This window comes from Grammomys surdaster, unplaced genomic scaffold, assembly GCF_004785775.1.
Source record: "Grammomys surdaster isolate TR1022 unplaced genomic scaffold, NIH_TR_1.0 125630, whole genome shotgun sequence".
In the NCBI taxonomy this organism is placed as follows: Eukaryota; Metazoa; Chordata; class Mammalia; order Rodentia; family Muridae; genus Grammomys; species Grammomys surdaster.
Window position 1 is genome coordinate 1,498,708 of NW_021620469.1, and position 21,202 is coordinate 1,519,909.

Here is a 21,202-nt window from a genome sequence, read left to right on the forward strand (position 1 = left end):
TCTCTCTCTCTCTCTCTCTCTCTCTCTCTCTCTCTCTCTCTCTCTCTGTGTGTGTGTGTGTGTGTGTGTGTGTGTGTGTGTGTGTGTCAGTGCTTAAGACAAACATCTGCCACTACATTACACCTTTGTGTTTGTTTCCTTGTTTCCATGTGTTCTGAAGATCAAGTTCTCAGACATGCACAGGAAGCATGTTGCCAACCTCCCCTGCACACCCCACCACAGCTCCAGCTGGCTTTTTAAGCCTTGAGCTAATTAGAACTGTAATGGAGTCATGTACAAATATATTTACAAATAATTGTCCAACTATGGAGGCCAACATCCTCTGGTATTCTTCTCAAGCCACCAAGACCTGGTTCCTCTCTCCTGTAACCCTTGTAACCCTTCCAATAAGGGGACAATGACATTTCAGCTCAACACCGTATTTCACATACAGATATGAAGTACTAATGTTTAGATTTTATCATGTTGGCCTGGAGAGAGGGCTCAATGGTTAAGAACACTCATTGCTATTGCAGAAGACAGGAGTTTGATTTCAAGCACCAACCTGTCCAGCAACCATTTATAACCCCAAACCCAGGAGATGGGATGCCCTCTTCTCACCTCCATGAACACACATGGTAAACATACATACATGCAGACAAGACACTCATATTCATAAAATAATGAAATATTTTAATACTTTAATTTTAATATTTTAAAAATTGCTGTCAGCTGACCATGGGCCACAGCTCTCCATACCCAAATTCATTCTGGAGAGAACTGGTCCCAAGAATACTAACACACAGGCTTGCAGGAGTAACAAGCCACAGTCAGAGACAGCAAGACGAGCTAACACCAGAGATATCTAGACAGTGAGAGGCAAGAGCAAGAACATAAGCAACAGAAACCAAGGCTACTCGGCATCATCAGAACGCAGTTCTCCCTCCACAGTGAGCCCTGGATACCTGCAACACAGCAGAAAAGCAAGACTCTGAATTAAAGTCACATCTTATGATGATGATAGAGGACTTTAAGAAGGACATAAATAACTCCCTTGAAGAAATAGAGGAGAACAGATGTAAACAGGTAGAAACCCTTAAAGAGGAAACACAAAAATCCCTTAAAGAATTACAGGAAAACACAACCAAACAAGTGAAGGAATTGAACAAAGTCTCCCACGATCTAAAAATGGAAATATAATCAATAAAGAAATCACAAAGAGAGACAATCCGAGAGATAGAAAACCTAGGAAAGAGATCAGGAGTTATATATGCAAACATCACAAACAGAATACAAGATATAGAAGATATAGAAGATATACATGTGCAGAAGGTACCATAGAAAACATTGACACAACAGCCAAAGAAAATGCAAAATGAAAAAAGCTCCTAATACAGAACATCCAGATAACCCAGCACACAGTGAGAAGACCAAACCTAAGGATAATAGGTATAGAAGAGAGCAAAGATTCTCAACTTAAAGGGCAAGTAAATATCTTCAACAAAATTATATAAGAAAACACCCTAACCTAAAGAAAGAGATGCCCATAAACATACAAGAAGCCTACAGAACTCAATTAGACTGGACCAGAAAAGAAATTTCTCCCGTTACATAATACTCAAAACACCAAATGCACAAAACAAAGAAAGAATATTAAAACCAGTAAGAAAAAAAATCAAGTACGCATAAAGGCAGACCTTTCAGAATTACATCAGACTTCTCACCAGAGTTTATAAAAGCTGGAAGATCCTAGGTAGATGTGAGACAGACCCAAAGAAAACACAAATGCCAGCTCAGGCTACTATACCAGCAAAACTCTCAATTACCATAGATGGAGAAACTACGATATTCCATGACAAAACCAAATTTACACAATATCTTTACACAAATTTACACAAAACTCCAGCCCTACAAAAGATAATAGACAAAAAATTCCAACACAAGGAGAAAAACCAGAAAAAGTAAGAAAGTAATCTTTCAACAAACCCAAAAGAAGATAGACAAACATAATTCCACCTCTAACAACAAAAATAATAAGAAACAATCACTATTCCTTAATATCTCTTAATATCAATTAACTCAATTCCCCAATAAAAAGGCATAGACTAACAGACTGAATACATAAACAGGATACAACATTTTGCTGCATACAGGAAACACACCTCAGTGTCAAAGAAAGGCACTACCTCACAGTAAAGGGCTGGAAAACAATTTTTCAAGCAAATGGTCCCAGGAAACAAACTGGTGTACCCATTCTAATATCAAATAAAATCGACTTTCAACCAAGAGTTATCAAAAAAGATAAGGAAGGACACTTCATACACATCAAAGGAAAAATCTAACAAGAAGAATTCTCAATTCTGAACATCTATGCTCCAAATGCAAGATCACCCACATCCATAGAAGAAACTTTACTAAAGCTCAAAGCACACATTGCACCTCACACAATAATAGTGGAAGATTTCAACACCCCACTCTCAGAAATGGACAGATCTTGGAAACAGAAACTAAACAGAGACACAATAAAACTAACAGAACTGATAAACTAAATGAATTTAACAGATATCTACAGAACTTTTCATCCAAAAACAAACAAAAAAAAAGAATATACATTCTTCTCAGCACTCCATGGTACCTTCTCCAAAACTAACCATATAATCCGTCACAAAACAGGCCTCAACTGATACAAGAAGATTGAAATAATTTTAGGTTCCCATGGAATCTATCATATCACCGTGGATTAAGACCAGTCTTCAATAACAACAAAAACAACGGAAAGCCCGCATACACATGGAAGCTGAACAACATCCTACTCAACGATAACTTGGTCAAGGAAGAAATAAAGAAATTTAAAACTTTTTAGAATTTAATGAAAATGAAGGCACAACATATCCAAACTTAGGGACACAATGAAAGCAGTGGTAAGAAGAAAACTCATAGCTCTGAGTGCCTCCAAAAAGAACTAGAGAAAGCATACACTACCAGCTTAACAGCATACCTGAAATCTCTAGAACAAAAAGATGCAAAATTTCACAAGAAGAGTAGATGGAAGGAAATAATCAAACTCAGGGCTGAAATCAACCAAGTAGAAACAAAAAGAACTATACAAAGAGTCAACAAAACCATAAAATGGTTCATTAAGAAAATCTATCTTCCTTCCTTCCTTCCTTCCTTCCTTCCTTCCTTCCTTCCTTCCTTCCTTGCTGCCTTCTTTTTCTTTCTTTCTTTGTTTTGTTCTTTCTTTGTTTTTGATCAAATATAGTCTAACAGAAGGCAAACTAATAAAAGGAAACTTAAGTTGAGAAAATGTCTTCATCAGATTGTCTCGTAGGCAAAAGATCATTATTTTCTTAACTGATGATTTACTATTACAAGTGCCATCTCTGAACAAGTGGAATAAGAAATCAGTCTGCACAAGATAGTAATTTTATTCCTTTATTGCCTCTTCTTCAGTGCCTGCATCCAAGTACATGTTTGATTTCCTATGCTGAATACCATTCATAATGTATTGTAAGATATAAAGTGAAATAAACTCCTTCCTCTTAAAAAAAAAAAAGCAATGAAAGAAATCTAATATAAGAAGTCTACCATCATGATTCCCCTCACCCACCAACAGTGTCATTCAAGAACTGTTTAGGTACAAAGTCATATTCCTTCCTTCCTAAAAATGTTTCTAGGCCTACAAAAATTACTTACTTACAAAATAATTGATAAAAAAAACATTCCTTGGATGGCAGGAAACAGATGGAATCAGGTGTGAACACCTGTGACAGGATAGTGATAACCCTGGCTCACCAGAGACTGGATTCTCCTCATTGTAAGGATGTTTGCTTTCTGAAAGTAAATCTCCTTTACTCATTGTTTAGCACTTAGACCTGATCATTCCTCTCAATTGCAATTACTGTGGTCTAAAGACTTGCCCATATGCTCTGACTTCTGGGTTGATTTCCACTTTTGCAAAGATTGGGTGAGCATCTACTGACCTTGGATGCTTTCTTCATCTGCTGCTGGCTGAGCTGATCTTCCCTTTGGACACCCTCAGTGTGTATCTGCTGCTAACAGTGCACTGAGAGGCTTTATTAAGCTAGGCTGCCCAGCACTGCTACTGCACCCACCATGGGAAAACCTTCTCATCTGCATGTTTCCTTTGCTTCTTTGTGAGACCATGGCTGTTCTCTTGTTCCCAAGGTGCACTGGGTCTGCTCCTCCTGTGCACAACCCACCATGCGTACGAATGAACACTGTGGCCATTATTTTGGAGCCTTTGGGTCATCAACTGTTCCTTTGACACCTAGGGACCATGTGATGGGATTTGCTCTGTAGAGGTGACCTTTCTGGAAGCCGTTCAGCCTGTGTCCTCAGCCCATCTCTCAGGTTTCTCCATCTGTTCCCCTATTGCTGTGGGCCAGGCTGCAGGGTGGGACAATCACTCTCTCCTCACCTCTACTTGCCCAGCTTCATGGAGGAAGACTCTCCCAGGTGCATGTCCTTCTTAGAGTATGGGGTAAGAGGCAGTGTGCCCTCAGCTGCAGGTTAGTGAGTATTCATATCTACTAAGAAAAGACACAGTTCCTGTCTTTGCTTTGTGTTTCAGGGTTTGAGACCTTTGTGTAGGCCAAGAGTGGTGGAGCATTCTAGAGGGTCCTAGTACTATGGAAGCTGAGGCAGACAGATCATGAGTTAGAAGTCAGTCTGATCAACTCAGTGAGACTGTGCCCAAACCACACCAATCTAAGTCAAAATGAGGAAGACTTTATGATTTAATTAGACAACTATAAACAAAAGTTTAAAAAAAAAGGAAATGATGGTCACCAGGTAACCATAATCCAACATGGATTCTCTATTTTTTAAAGATCCTTTTAGGTTGTTTAATACCATATGTTCTCCCTGACCCCATAGAGTTAGAATAGAACTTATCTAACTTGTCTTGAATTTGACAGCTATCTTTACATCTTACTGAAGAGTGCTGAAGCTGGAAAGCTAGATATGAGGCTGCCAGGCTGTGAGGAGAGCTGAGGTGCTGAGGTCCTGGCCTGGGGCTGCTACTGGCAGCAGGTCTTCATGCTACAGTAGTGAGAGGGCCAAAATCTCTGTGTTAGGCCTCCTTAGGGCATAGCAGACCTCTCATGTGGTCTCTTCCATTTCAGAGTCCCCAGTACCCTGAAGATAATGTGTTCTTCCCCTTGAATAAAGACATTGGGTGCTTTGTCTTGTAAGAGGATATCAGGCCACTTAGAAGTTCAACTAACCCTGACATTCTTCTGAAAGGCTGTTACATTTGGGTGGCAAAGAAGCAGGTCTGGAGTCACCATGGGAAGTACTAATTCATGATAAGTACTAGAAGGTCTTATGCCAACGGTGGCAGATTCTGCCGTTTCCCTTCAGAAAGTGTTGATGCTCTCCTGTGGTGCCTGCTGCAGCCACAGTCATGGTTCAAGGACTTCTGAGGGCAGGCTCTTCTCTAGCTTCAGGTGCATTACTGAGAACTCAGATGGAGACAGCAGCTTGAGTGTTGAGGACACAAGCTGTCAACAACCATGTCTGACTTAGACATGGAATTTCCTATGATGTGTGGAAAGACACAATGGCTATGGAATGGGGTTTGTGGAGAGGAGAGCTGAGAAGCACAGAGGGAGAAGAAAGGACAGTGGATGAGAACAGAACAGTGCACACTACTCTGGATAGGAAATCTTACTGTACACACCCATGCATGTTGGATAATATTGAGTCATTCACAGTGTCACACCTGTGCCAGGAAATCAGTACTCAAGATTGTTAAAATGTCAAGATAGTAGTTCAAATCAACTCTTCATTGTGCTTAGAGAGGTGCTAAGTGTTTAGAGCACAGCCTGGAGTCACACAGGTACAAGAGATTATGTTTGTATTGGGGTGCATTACAGGGAAGAATCTATCATCACAGATTTGTTTATCTTTGAGAATGTCTTGGGGATAGGCTGGGGGCAGGCTGGGGACAGGCTGATGCTGGCTGTGTTGAACTCAATGGGTACCATGTAAGCTCAGGCTTGGAAATTGCTGCTCAGGCTTTTTAGCTACTTGCCCTTTAAGATATTATTAATCCAGAGCATGTATGAGGAGGTTCGGGTGAAGACTGCAGGGGGCTTTTCATCTCCAGGCTTATTGTAAGATACAATACCATGGGCCACACCAGCACACACTAGAGGTCCCCCAGAGTCTCCCTGTAAGTGAGAAAAATCATACTATGAGCAAAGATTGCTTTTCACCAACTTTAACCCCCCTAAAATAGTTATTCCCAAATTGAAGTAGGAAGTCCTGGTTCACTAGTATTCCTAAGTTAGGGATTTAATGGCTAATTCCCCCTCCTCCCTGTCCTTAACCCGCTGCTAACATGACTCCCTTTACTTCCTTCCTGTCTCATATCTAGCCTCATGAGAAGGTGGCAGGAAGGGCTTGGGCACAGGGAAATGAGACAGAGAGAAAGATTTCATTTCCCAAATTCTCAAGGCTAGAAGCATAGGAATACAGGCATTAGTCAGTGACATGAAGAGCTGTTTGGCACATTTCCTCCACTGATGCTGGTTCATGACTTAGTGAGAAAGAACAGATATGTACTCACATAGTGTATGGATTTTAACGTTGTGGGACTGCCTACGCAGACCTGGCTGTTATCGTCATAACACTCATGTTTTTCACAGGTATTTTCATGCATGATTCTCAGTTCCACCTCCCTCAGAATATCTGGAAAAGATTCTGTCACTCCAGTTAGCCCCCAGCCAGCAGCCCAGCACATCTCCCCAGGGTTGATAAAGTCACAGGGATCAGGCAGGGGAATTACATCCACAGTAGGAGTCAACTCAGCTTGCTCTTCAAGCTGTTGGGGGAAGGAGAGAAGAGATGTCAAACAAAAGACAGATGCATAGACATGGGCCCTTTCCCATTGGAAACTCAGGAGTGGGTTCTGAGGAAATACTTTTGACAGGAAAGAATTTCCAGGAGGAAAGATAAGGATAGGAGACTTAAGCAGAGCAGGAAAAATAAGGGTACCTTCAGTAGCATGATGTCATTTAAATTAACTTTCTGATGATAACATTGGTGAGGAATTTGTTTTTCAACTTTTATCTTCTGCTGTGTGGATTCTGTCTTGCTCACGTTATGAGCTCCAAGGATGACAGTGATTTCTCTGTTGAAAACAAAGAAGCAGTGAGACATGCTGGTCTTAAGAAGACTCCTTCCAAGGAGAAGGCAACATGGTCTACGATTTGTCCCAGTACACAGAGTAGAGAGACATGAATAGAACTCCCAGGTCTACAGCCTAGCCAGAAGGATGTGGATCAGCAAAACACAGGACTGAAAACTCTTCCCATATCCCACCCTCAGTACTTGGATTGAAACCATGGCTTTCCCAGTGACTGATGAGCCCTCTGCACTGACTTACACCCCAGCCCATGGCTGAGCTCTGGTGACACCAGAGCAAGACAAGAACTGTAGTTTTTTCATAACTAGAACCATATTTAAATCTCTGACCTCTGAAAATGGAGAAGACACATGAGATGGTTCAGTGAGTAGCCTTGTGCTCCCTTTTTACTCTCAGTGTCAGGAGAGCCCCTCTGGAGATGAGCAGAGATCATAGCCTTCCTCAGGCCTCTGCTGCTCTGTGACTCTGTCTCCTGCATTTCCTCACAAGAAGAGAAGCTTCTTACCTTCCTTTACAGTGTGCAGCAGTCAGCACAAATTGTGGGGATATGAGAAACCCACCACAGAGGCCTGTGCCACCTTGGTAATCGATGATCTTCAGATGGGCCATATAAGGGCGGGAGTGTGGTTTAGCCTCAACACCACCAATAATCTCCTCTGGAACACAGAACCCCCAGAACCTGGTCACAAACTTATGGAACACTCCAACAAGACACTAGCAAGGGAAAATGGGGCCAAAGTTGAGCGAATGCTTCAGGCCACAACATTTTGCATGGAGCTCAGGAACCTCCACATGACATTTGTTCTTTTTTTTTTTCTCTCCTCTTGATCTTTACTTTCCAGTGCTCCCTGTCCACCATCATCCTTCATTCAGAACACAATGGTCATTCATGTTTCTGACTTTCTACTTCATCAGACAGTTCTTCAAACCTAAAGGAAGAGCTGCCTATCAGAACAGAGTAATTTGATGAAATGTTGTAAAGAGGAAAACATTTTATATTATTCCTTGACCTACAGATTTCCCCTGGACCTCCCTAATTTAGCATCCTGCCTTATGTTAGGATTTCTGTTATGCAAGGTAAGAGATTATGGTTCACTGCTGAAACTAAGAAGTTAAGGAGATAAAGACAAAACTCACCAGCTCCAGCTCCTGAAGGCAAGAGAAGAACCATCAGGAACAGTAGGACCTGCATCTTGCCAGTAATGTTGCCTGAGATGAGCTTCTGATGTGATCCTGTCCTGGTTCCTGCTTTTATAGCTCCAAAGTAGGAGAAAGGAAGGGCTAAAAACCACAGATCTGGCTTGGACCAGCTTTACTTTCCTTATCAAAAATCCACATGACTGCTCTCTGGTGGTGTGGAATCAGTGACCAGATTCTGAAACTCCTGGATCCCAGGATAAGGTCACAAATGCACCCCTCAGAGCAGCTCCTAGGAGGCCTGAAAGCAACAGAAAGGGATGGTAACCTTGGTCAGGGATCATGGAACTGTTCTAAGCATCCAGGTATTATTGTCAGCTTTCAGACCCATGCTGCATATGTGTAAAGTCTCACCTCTGTCATTGTAGCACAAACACAGGCATCTGTAGTGTATGAACATATGAGAGGGAGTACATTTTATTTACAAACATAGGTGGTGAGCTGATTTAGCCTGAAGGCCATTGTTTGTGTTGACCAGTGTGAGGGCATCTCACCTTTATTCAAATAAGTAGGAGATGAGAGAATGTGGCTGTGAGGAATCAAGGTGTGGGGAGAGTGTGTTGAGTACACAGAATGTAGGGCATGACCAAGACTGTAATTAAGTCAGTGGATCCCAAAGTAATGGTGTGACCCTTTAATACAGTTCCTCATATTGTGATGACCTCAGCCTTAGATGTATTTCATTGCTCCTTAATAAGTATAATTTTACTACAGTTATGAAATTTAATGTAAAATATCTAACATGCAGGATATCTGAAATTTGACCCCTAAAGGAATCGTGACCCTCAGGTTGAGAACACTTGCAGTAAGTGAATGTCATTAATTTATAATTAATTCTATTAATGGTTTCCTGGTAGGCTGTTGAGGAGCTATACTAGCACAAACAGACATTTTCACATGCCTCCATGAGGCTCATTTAACATATCATTGCTGCCAGTGGAATCTATGCACTCCTAAATCAATGTGACTGAGTCAGAGACCCTGGATTCACTCTATATACTCTGTACTCCTTCCTGTGGGGTCAAGTAGACTGAATACCTCTTCAATGGGGGGCCCACTAAGAATTCCTCTGTTACCTCTTCAGGATAAAAAATCCATGTGTCCTCAAATACGATTTTGGGTTTCTCTGTCTCCTACCCTCTTTCTCTTTCCTCATTCCTTTGGACTTGAAGAAGCAAGTGGTATCGTCTTCATATCCTTATGGATTAGACCACAGGGAAGGCTGATCAACCAAGGCTTCACCTCAAAGGTGGTGGAATGAAGGTCCTAGTCTGTGTAGAGGCACCACTTATCCAGAACCTCTCACCAGCTTAAGAGTTGTACTTTCAGAGGAAAGTTAGCCTCATGTAGTACACCCAGGAAATCCCATATTCCTGCTTTTATCATGCATCAACACAATCATCCAGAAAGGTCTTCCCTGTAGAAACTATGAGTTACTGAAAAGAAAGCACCTTCTCTAGGGTTTAGGTAGAATGTTCTGTTGATGCCTGTTAGGTCTATAATCTTCATTATATTAAATAAGTCCCGCATTTCTTTCTTTACTTTTTTTACTGATCAGAACTATGTGTCTGTTGGCAAGGGTAAGGTACTGAAGTAACACACTATTATTATTTGAGATCCATTCTGATTTTAGTTTTAGGAGAGTTTCTTTTATGAACTTTAGGGTCTTTGGGTTTGGTGTATACATGCTTAGAACTGAGATGTCCTCTTAGTGGATTTTTTAATGAGTATGTAGAATTCTTACCTATTCTTTCAGATCAGTTTTGATTTCAAGTCTGTTTTGCTGTATATTAAAATAGCCATATCTGTTTGCTTCCTGGATCCTTTTGCTTGGAATACCACTTTGTAACCTTCTAACCTAAGGTGAGCTCTGTTCATGATGTTGACGCATGTTTCTCGGATGCAGTCATAGGATGAATGCTGATTTCTCATCCATTCTGTTAGTCTTTTCATTGAGAATTGAGACCATTATTATTGGACAGTTATCAAGGAACAGTGTTTCTTGATTCCTGTTATTCTGTTGTTTTGTTGTCAGTCACACACAACTCATGCCATGATGCCTGTGACTTACTAGTTTACATTGTTTATTATTTCTTGTATTTTCTTGAGTGTGATTGACACTTTCAGTTTGAAATTTTCCTCCTAATGCCTTCCCTAAGGCTCGATGGGTGGATAGAAGTTGCTTAGATTGATTTTTATCATGACATGTTTTTCTTTCTCCATCAACTTTGATGGATAGTGTTGCTGGGTGTAATAGTCTAGGTTTACATCTGTGGTCTCTTAGAGCTTGTAGAACATCTATCTAGGCCTTCTGGGTTTAGAGTCTCCATTGAGAAGTCAGTACTATTCTAATGGATTGTTATCACCAAAAGCTCTTATGTCATCTTCAATTTTAGTATATTTTTGTGAAATATAAGGTTCTAAGTTGGCACTAAACAGACTTTATAAGTTTCATCTTTTGATAGATTTTTCAGAGTTTTGTGAGTTGGATTTCATCTGAGTTTTACTCCTTAGGGAACATTGCTAGAGAATTGGTTATGTAGGAGGTAGGCACATTTTATATATTTTTTTAAATTTCTTGTATTTTGGGGATATGAAGTGAATATTTTAATTTAGACAGTTGGCTGTTATTTAGTGAGATTTTACCCCACTAGGCTGGAAAACTAAGGTGAACTTAAACTAGGCATCTTGGGATATCTCAAAGGATAAAGCCATGGCTTGAAATGTGGGGACTAGGGAAAAGTGTCCTACCAGATCTAAGTCTGGTCAAGGCACATATCAATCTTAGGTAGTGGAGGGTCTTGGATTAAAAGATGCTTGTGATATTTTTCTAGAGGTGGGGAAGGCAGGGATAATAATAGGGTAGGGAAAAATCACCCAAGTAGAAGAGTAATGTGATATAAAATTGAAAGTGGACTGGGCTTAGATATCTGGGAGAAAAGACAGAGTACAAGGTAGCACTGTGGTAAGGAAACAGAGGTTGGCAATGGCAAGCAAAGATCTTGCCTGGGTGAGAGAACACACCAGAGCTTGAGGAGCCATGTTAAACATATATTAATTTATCCCATTCCCAACACTGATTAACTATTAAGGGTGGCCTTCTGTACCTGAGATGTTATAGGTGACCTCCAAAGAGCTATTGGTTTCTGAGAAAGACATGATCACTGGTGTCTACTGGGATGTTTCCCATATGGTACTGCATTAGTTCTCAACCTGAGGGTCCTGACATCTCTAGGAGTCAAATGGCTCTTTCAAAGGGTCACATATCAGAATCCTGCATATCAGATATTTATTATTATGATTTATAACCATTGCAAAACTGAAGTTATGGAGTAACAATGAAATAATTTTATGGTTTTGGGTCACCACAACATGAGGATTACAACATTAAAAATGTTGAGAACCCCTCCTCTAGTGGATGAACCCACACCCATGCACAAATTGGAAGCACTAATTAGACTTGTGGGTCATAAGAAGAAATCAACTCTGGCCTTAAATGTCTCCATCAAGTAAGTAGCTACTATTACTGTGATGTGTCTGCCCGTGTTGTGACTCGGCCCTTCTCTCTTGAAGCTTTCAGCAACTTTAGCCTTTTTAGTTTTAGCATTGTGATCATAGTACATTATGCAAATTTTCTCTTCTTTGGCATTCCTCTAGCCTGTGTACTTGGATGAGTAGCTCCTTCAGTATTTGGGAATTTTTCTTCTATGAGTTGTTTCAGAGTGTTACCCATGATTTTGACCTGGAGTTCTTCTCTGTCTTCTATGCCATGAAGTTGAGAAGGGCTTTATCAAGGAGTACATGGTGGGAATTTGGTGGAAGGAATGGGGACTATATATGATTATATTGTGTACAATATAAATTCTCAATATAATTTACAATAATAAAGGAGAATTAAAAATAATGAAAAAAACAATTGAAAACCTGCTACAACAGAACCAAACAAAAAGCTCCAAAGAGAATAAACATAAAAGGCTAGAAAGAAACACTTTAAAAGTTTTCAGCATCCATAGCCACAAGGGAAATCCAGACTAAAGCCACTTTAAGATTCATTTTACTATAGTACAATGGCCATCATCAAGAATGGCAAAAAACAATGATAGCATGAATGGATAGAAAGGAGAACCATTTACATTGTTCTTTGGAATGTAAGCTAGGGGAAGCTAAACTGGAAAACAGTTTGGAAATTTCTCAAAAAACACTACTACCCCACTAGTACCACCAACAACAACTTGACAAAATAAAACTACCACAGTTCCAGCTAAGTCACACCTGGGCATGTATCCAAAGGACTCTATAATCTCTTATATGGATATCTCCACATTCATGTTGATTGCTGTCATATTCACAGTAACTAAGAAATGGAAGCAGCCTAGCTGCCCATCAACTGATGAACGGATAATAAAGATGTGCTACATATACATATACACTTACACATACACACACACACACGATATATATACACACACACACATATATATACACATACACACACACACACATATATATATACACATGCACACGCACATGCACACACACACACATGTATGTATGTATGTATGTATGTATGTATGTATATATGAAATTTTTCAGGAAAATAGATGGAATGGGAATTTTATTTTTTTCTGAGTGAGATAGCCCAGGACTCCCAGCACAAAACCTGCATGTTCTCTCTCATATGGCAATCCTAGCTATGTGAATATATGGTTTTGTATGTCTGATATGGATTAACTGTGGAAGCCAGAAAAACACAAGAGACAGCAGAAATTATTTCCAAGGCAGAGGAATAGTAATTCATGGGCAGTAAAGAAAGGGAATACTGAAGTAGAAAGGTTTAGGCAGTAAGAAGGCAGGGTGCAGAAAGCTGAGGGTGTAGGTTAGAGGGAAGAATTAACTGATATAAAAAAAAGCATACAGGAATCATGTGAAAATCCAGACGTGCCCACATATGCAATATCAACTTCTCTATTTTGAAAGTAACCAACTGCTTTGTAATCAGATTCAAGACCCACAGCATGGGGATGGAGGGGACCAATGCTTGGTACTGTAGGCCTGTATAATAACATACAGTAAATGAAACTTAGGCAGAAACAAACTGCCTTCTAAAGACCCACGCTTTTCCCCATAGACTAAAGTGGATCCCATCCTTACTCAGAGATGTCTCCCCTTCTGATGATAGTGTTGTGAATGCAGAGAAGCACACGGGCCCAGGATGCACAAATAAATGGTGGTTGTGAGTCCCCTAGACAATTCACTTAGCCCACCCCTTCTAAGGCTCAGGAACTCTATGATGAGAGCATGAGAAGTACATGAGAGCTGGAAGAGACAGGGAAGGGATAGAAACTCATAACTCTAGACTGGATACGGTTATGACAATCATGAATTCACACCAACTGTAGTTCTCAGCACTGGGCCCACACAAGACTAGCCCAATCAACAATCAGTCAAGGAAGGGGGAGGGGCATGCAGGGTGCCACTCTTGAGCTCTTGAAATATTGGCTATTAATAGATTCTTGAACAGGAGGATAAAATCACTGTCTTTAGTTGAGTATCCACTGCTGCGTCAAAAAGGCTCCAATTTACACAGATGATCCCCGTTGAACTTAGTGGGTTACAAAATTAAGCACACGGACATGAACATGAGAGAGATATTTGTGAGGAGAGAATAGGGTATCAAGGGATGTTAGGGAAGTGAGAGTGGTTGAGAATGTTCAGTTTCCATGGAGTACATGGAAAATTTGTTTTTTTTTTTTTTAATGTATCAGGATGCCCCGAGATGACTAGGTTCACAAGGTAATGAAGACAATAATTATTCAGTGGATATCTCATGACCCTAAGCTCACACCAGGGCTGTGAGCCAAGATATATTATATGAGAGTAGCTAACCTGGACCTACTACAAAGGAAGTGAGCCTAAATACTGGTCTGGGCATTCAATATTTTGGTCCTTTTCTAAAGGTTCCGATCTGCATACAGGGCTGTCCTGTGTCATCTCCTGAGTCCCTTTGGGTAAGGTGAAGAGAGGTCAGTACAGTTCTAAGATGAGATGACAGCTTGGTAGAGAGTCCTTGCTGGAGCTGGACCAGGGGACCTGGGGGGAGTCTCAGAGAACACTGGACTTCCCAGGACCATAGGTATTCCTTAGAGGCACAGGGAGAGTGGGAGGTAAAGGCTTTTGATCTTTCTCACCCTTGGTAACAAATTAAATATGAAGAAGAGTTAGAAAGAAAGAAGGCACCCTTCTCAGACAAATGCAAGACTTTCCAGGACTGACACCACTGGCCTCTGTATGTGCTGTTATGATGGAGTCAGTGCACAGGTTTGATTCCCACGCTTTATAAGAATATCTGAAGAGAGAAACAATGAAACGAAGAGAGAGTAAAGAAGCAGGTAATGTATAAAAATGATTTAAGCTCTGCACTTATGGAAGAGAAAAATGCCATCCCTTTCCTGCAGACAGATTTCTTTATTAAGACTCAGATAGCCATACCCCAGAATGCTGCACACTGGCCCAGACACAGGTTTTATGTTCTAGGGTTGTTGCAGAAGTTTCATTGTTTTCTGAATCCAAAGTATAAAGCTGGAGATTCTGGTGAATACCCAAGGATGTGTCCAAGGACAGAAGTGATAATTGACAATGCCCTGGGCCACTCTATCACACACCAAGGGTCCCCAAGAGTCTCTCTGTGGAGAGGAAAAAGAAGTTTTAGTACATAGCCTCTTATCACCTCTTTCTAGGCCCATTTTGTCCCTGTTCTTCTCTGCTCCCACTTAGGCCTGGGTTTTGAGATGAGAAACACTATTTGAGCACATTGACCTCAATTCTGAATGGGACCAGGTAGACAGAGTCTGTTAATTACTAACTAGTGTGTATCTGTCTGGATTTATCCTTATTTCAGGTTAACTAGACTTAGCTCTACTATTTTCCCATGGTGAAAGGACAAAAGATTGGCTGAAAAAAAAATGCCAGATTCTCATATGTTTTTCTCTCCATAGTATCTAAAGGAGCCTTCGTTGTAGAGACTGGCTGTGTATCTGCAGTATGACTCTGGCCCTAGGCAAACATTTGAAGATGCTTATGTCCTTATGTTAGAAGTAGCCTTCCTCTCATTGGGATTTCCCACACAAAAATGGATGGAGTTCTAGTTTTCAGACCTGGCATAACACTTCTGGCCGTTTTGAACTTCTAGATTCACTTCTTGAAGTGTTTTAGGTGAAGTACAATTGGGCAAGATTCACCAACCTGCCACTGTGCACACCTGCCCAGGCTTCACCCAATAATGGCTCTTTGGAAGGGCAATAGTCTTCACAGCACTATTGAGTTGAGCTTTGCATTCCAGCTGCTCAGAAAGATGAAGAATAAGAGTTCAGATCTGGCACTCTCAAGAAGCTTAAACCAGGGATGAGGCTGCCTGCATCTTCCCCATTTTCAAAGACCCCCCCCCCCGAACTTCACACTCTAGCCCTATCCTTTTGCCCTGGGACCAAAAGATCAGCCACCTAGTAGAGAAAAGGGGACTGATGCACTAGTGATCTATGAGAGTAAATCAGACATCAGTAAAATGATACCTTCAGGAGCATGATGTCATTAACCAAAGTTTCATTATTAAAGTCCTCACGTGGTTTGCCTTTATGAACAGGAATGACCTGGGTGTTTTTCTGATCCGGGATATTGTGAGCACATAAGGTTACATTTATATTACTGTGAAAAGAAGATGGGTTAAGTACAACACAGAAGCATTGAAGCTGTCCGTGAAAGGCAAGAAGAGGGCTCAGCCTACGGTTGAGTCAAATAGCAAAAAATGTATGGGGAAGTTGTTTCTTAGGTTTTGAATAACCACTCAGCCATTCAAACCCTTCACAGACACTATCTGGTCCTGAGTTTCACAATCACTTTAGGTCAAATAGAATAAAGTCCGTTTGATTTTCACCTTTGGCTCTACATGTTTAGAGACAACGAGTATCTGTAGTTGTTTAGTTAGTCCCAGGCATCAAAGACCCAGTTGCTTCTCCTTACCTTCAAAAACAGTGAGCTGCTGTCATTACAATGTCTTCTCCCAGGAAACCACCACACTTCCTGGGAACTAATTTGCTATCATAAAAATTTACCAATGCCATTAGGGCCAGGACTGGGGTTTAGACTCTGTACCCATAAGGTTTTTCCTGAAAAAGAAAGCTTATTCTGAATCTTTATGCTCATGGAAACTGTGCAACAATCCTGGAGGCTGGAAAAATGACTTTTCATGCTTGGAGAGTCTGTGGACCTGACATAGATGGAGAAAAGATCCTTTTTTAGGGGCTGTCACCCAAAGAGAAAAGGTGCCTGGATGCTGTGAGGGATCACAAAGAGCCTGCTGCATGACGTCACTTCCTATAGTTTTCAACTTCTTCTTGTCATCATAATGGTGTCAAGACTTTGCCTTGAATCAAATTAAATCTCATGTACACATTAAGGAAAAATTCAGCACACATTGTCCAGCCGATCAACACACTTCAAACAACAGTTGTTTCTGTGTCTCATGATTCACCTGGTGTCCTGCTCACTTAAGCATTGGGCTCTACCTGCAGGAAGCATGATGCACTATTGAGGTAGAAAACTCTGGCTTCTTTTGATCTATTCTGATTCATTAGGCATAGTAAGTACTTCACTTAGTGATGAGTTTGCTGAATAAACACTGAAAAACTCTCAAGTGTGCTAAGCAAGTAGCTGGGAGGAAGCCTCCTAATGAAGTCTGAACTTCAGCATAGATTTGTCTTCCTAAGGCATTGAAATAGCCTTCAGGATGAAGAGGGGAGTACACAGGACTAGTAAGATCATAGAGAGGAGGGGAAATGAGTTGGAGGATTCACTGTCTGCCTATTTCCATCAAGCTGTGGAGCAGGGTTGCAGCCTTACTTTGCTGGCTCTGCTAGATTGTGGGTATCATGGTAGACCTGTATGATTGAGAAGAACAGAGACAAGACCAAGAAGACACCTGGAAACCTGAATAGAAAAATTCTTCTAGGCTTGATCCAGGTAGAAATCCCTGGATAAAGCTGCTTGCTCTTAGGTTTGTGCAAATAAAACATTTAGCCCTCACTTTCAACTGCAGCTTTCCAGTAGGGTCCTATGATGTTTTATAATTCATCACATTTAGATGAAGGAGGTCTCACTCACCAGGTGCCACTGCAAGTAGTTCATTGTGACTTTAGTGCCCTATTTATCCTATGTTAGAGCAGGAGCTCAGCTAACTTGTCAGATGAACCAAGTCAGGAGTAGGTCTTAGGTACAGGCTGACTGGGCACCATGCAAGCAAGTGTCAGCACTGGAAGCCACATGCCACACCTCTAGAAATGTGGATGATTGCTTACCTCCTTCAGTGTTAACTGGTAGGATAGCCACTAGGAAGTCTAGGAGCAGGAACATCCTCTTCAGGGTCTGACCAGGTCTCAATTGGTCACTTTGTCACTTCTCACAACTTTTAAACCATCAGGTGAGGAAAGAGGCCCAGAGCCAAAGACCTCTAATTTCCTGTGTAATAAATAAGATCTGAGTTCTTGACACATCTGTGTGGTGAATGTACAGGAAACACACTGTTGTCAGTTGCTTGTGAGCACGACCACATTCCTCACAGGAATGCTGTATGCTGAGAAGGGTAGGAGAGTCTATTGAGTTTCCACACTAGGCAGAGGGCAAGTCCCCTCTCCTGTCAATGCTCAGGGAACTGCAGTAGGATGCCTCCTGTCTTCAATTTGTCATCAGTTAATTGTCTCTTTTAAAAACAACATCTCTTAATCCAATACTGCTCTCTATCAGGAGGTTTTTTTGTTGTTGTTTTTTGATTTTGGGGGGGTTGTTATGTTTTGCTTGGTTGGTTGGTTGGTTGCTTGGTTGCTTGGTTGGTTGGTTGGTTGCTTGGTTGGTTGGTTGGTTGCTTGGTTGCTTGCTTGGTTGCTTGGTTGCTTGGTTGCTTGGTTGCTTGGTTGGTTGCTTGGTTAGTTGCTTGGTTGGTTGCTTGGTTGCTTGGTTGGTTGCTTGGTTGGTTGGATGGATGGATGGATGCTTGGTTTGGTTTCATTTGTTTTTTTGGTTTTTTGGTTTTTTGGCCCAAAGACTTTTGTTTTCAGATTTATGCTGGGTCATCTATTAACATCCTAAGAGCTTTGAATACCTTGGACGATGAGACGAAGAGTAAAGATTTGGGATGAAATGCCATTGGGATGCTGATGATAGTGTCAGGGGGTAAGAAATTGACTGAATGGGAGCTTTATATGAAGTACTTGACAGACAACTGCTCAGAGTCCCATGATATAAAGACACTGATGTCCTCATCATCTTGACATCTCAAAGATCTCAAATATTTTATCACCAAAGTAGTTAGTGGCACAAAAGTAGAGACAAAGAGCAGAAAGAAATCTGTGCTGTTGACACTGAATCTCCTCATTTGCTGTGTTCTGCACTACCAAGGCAATCTTGTCCCCAGGGAAGTTGTGTGCAATGCAGGCAAAGCTTTTTACTCCTCACTTCTCTGTCTCTGCTGAGCTATCAGCTGTGGTTCATCTTGCAGTTCTGTATATGCAGGTGCCTGGTTGATGTCGGCTTTTGGATGTAAAACTCACGTGCATTTCTTCTTAGAATGCAGGAGTCATCCTGATATGGAGACTACTGTTTCTGGCAATCTTATCATTTCATATAGACACAAGGAGACTTCTGATGTAAGCTGCGTGTAGTCCTCATGCTGACTTTGCATCTGTCACAACAAAGCTGGAATACTAAAACACATTCTCATTTTCATTGCTCTCTCAGGGGATACTACAGGGATTATTATTATCTTATTACTCCGTTAATTTACTTGTATCCTCTTCCCATCAATTTGCAAATGATGAACCCATTCAGTAATGGTGGAGTAACTATTAAATATCTGTGTGATACCATATATCTGCTAAAACAAAATCCATAAGGCTATACACCAAGAAAATAAAGATGCTAGATTATGATATTACTCCCACAGACTGATTATCATGTGAAAGCATCTGGCCCTGTGCTGTCACAATTTCCACTTCTGACTTCTTATATCTTGATGGGTGCTATCACATTTCCCTGGTAGTTAAAGATCTTTTGAGTCACTGGGACAGGCTCTTGGGCTAGTCTTCTGCCCAAAGAAGGGTACCCTAAGAGAAAGGGGGAGAGAATGGAAGGGACAGGAGATGCAAAGAACAAGACCAAGTCAAGTTTTCTGATCAAGGTCCATTTAGCTATATTTTATCAGGCAATTTGTACATGCAGGGAAGGGGATAATGTGTTTGGGATAATTTCACAGAAGCTGGGTGTCCTGCCACAGCAGATATCTTGCAGTCCTGATGTTTTTGTCTGGCTCAGGGTGCAGCAACAACTTACCTTAGGGAACAGCGATCATTGGCCACCTACTTTCTCAGAAGTTGGTAGTTAAGGAAAAACAAAACCTAAAACTATTCTTTCAAAATGGAATAAGGATGACTCCCGGCAGCCTTCTGCCTCACATATGGCTCACAGTCCCTTATCTCAGGGGTTCCTGGGAACCAGTTCACACTGTCAAGCAGACACAGTGTGAGCACTGCTCACAGAATTTACTGCTTTTCTGACCAAGAGCTGGGGAGTCTGTGCATGTGCTTGGACACCATGTGCAGAAGGAAATTTGTTTGCTTGTATGAGGATTTCACTGATAAATGTGTAACTACCTTAGGACTTTGTGAGTAGAAAGAAAGAAACACATGGGGATGACCTTTTAATGGGACAGTGTATGTAGATCTACAGTGAGGTCTGAAAGGTAATAACAGAAGGGCCAGGAAAGTTGCATGAAAGCAATGGATGGAAAATTCTCATGTTTAATGGAAAAAAGGATCACCGAAGTCCTTCTGTGGATTCCAGTCTACTGTATGTATTGCAAACTCAGACAAATGTCCCGTCCATGCAAGCTCACTCTCCGTGTGTCTTGGCTTCCTCTCTCTTTTCCTTCTCAGTCCTCTCTTGAGATAGCACCTCTGGATCCCTGTCACCCATGACTTCTATTTCTATGCTAAGATCACAGAGGAGAAGAGGCTCTTGCTAGGCTTCTGATAGCTATACTTGGAACCTCTCTTCCAGTGCTTGGAAAGCTGAAAACCCAAGCAGAAAAGGAGCCCTTGGAAGTACTTTATCTGAATGGGGGATGATGCTATCTCCTGTCTCTAGGCAACATCTTATTTCATTATGATCTTCTTGTATTCTCAGAGTCTGTTTAAAATTTAAAAAAATATATATCACCAGTGTTGCAAAAAGTAGAAAACACAAGTTTGACAATTATAGCTGTTTCTATTAGTAATGCACAGGGGCACAGTCTTCTACAGCTATCAAACAACATGATTCTTGGACTTTTTTCATCTTTGTGTACGGAAACACTGACCCTGTATGATAATGCTGCCCCATTGCTCCTTCTGTCTGACTCTGTTTATTTCTCCATACATCTATGGGAGACTTGCTCAAACACCAGCATCCAGAGAATGATGCTACCTCATGTTTCATACATGGTCATTACTTTATTGGCCAACCAGACCTTTGTAGATAGTAGGGAAGTCCTATGCATATTCAGGACTATGATGGAGCCTAGAAAATGAGGAGAGTGTAAAGACCAGATCAAGGGCTAGGGAGAGGGTGGGGTGATGATCCAAAGCCCGAATTCATACTCCTGTTCTGAACACCTAGGATGAATCTTCCAGGAGACAGTTGGCTCACAATGTCCCCTGAGTGTTATACAGGATTGGCTTGCCACAATTTTGTGTGTTTTGAAAGAAAAACAAGAGAAGCAACGGGGTTTTTTTTGTTTTTGTTTTTGTTTTGGTTTTGGTTTGGTTTTTG

The 21,202-nt window shown here is 41.2% G+C and overlaps 1 protein-coding gene and 1 pseudogene across 1 annotated transcript; both read right to left on the minus strand.

Moving 5' to 3' along the window:
• Positions 1-6,029: 6,029 nt before the first annotated feature.
• LOC114638752 (mast cell protease 1-like) lies at positions 6,030-8,345 on the minus strand. The gene is made up of 5 exons (XM_028787329.1): positions 8,291-8,345; positions 7,659-7,809; positions 7,003-7,138; positions 6,575-6,829; positions 6,030-6,176 (listed from the first exon to the last, which is right to left on the minus strand). The coding sequence occupies exons 1-5, from the start codon at positions 8,343-8,345 to the stop codon at positions 6,030-6,032; spliced, it is 744 nt and encodes a 247-aa protein (XP_028643162.1).
• Positions 8,346-14,880: 6,535 nt separating this feature from the next.
• Positions 14,881-17,755, minus strand: LOC114638754 (annotated as a pseudogene).
• Between the last annotated feature and the right edge of the window lie 3,447 nt (positions 17,756-21,202).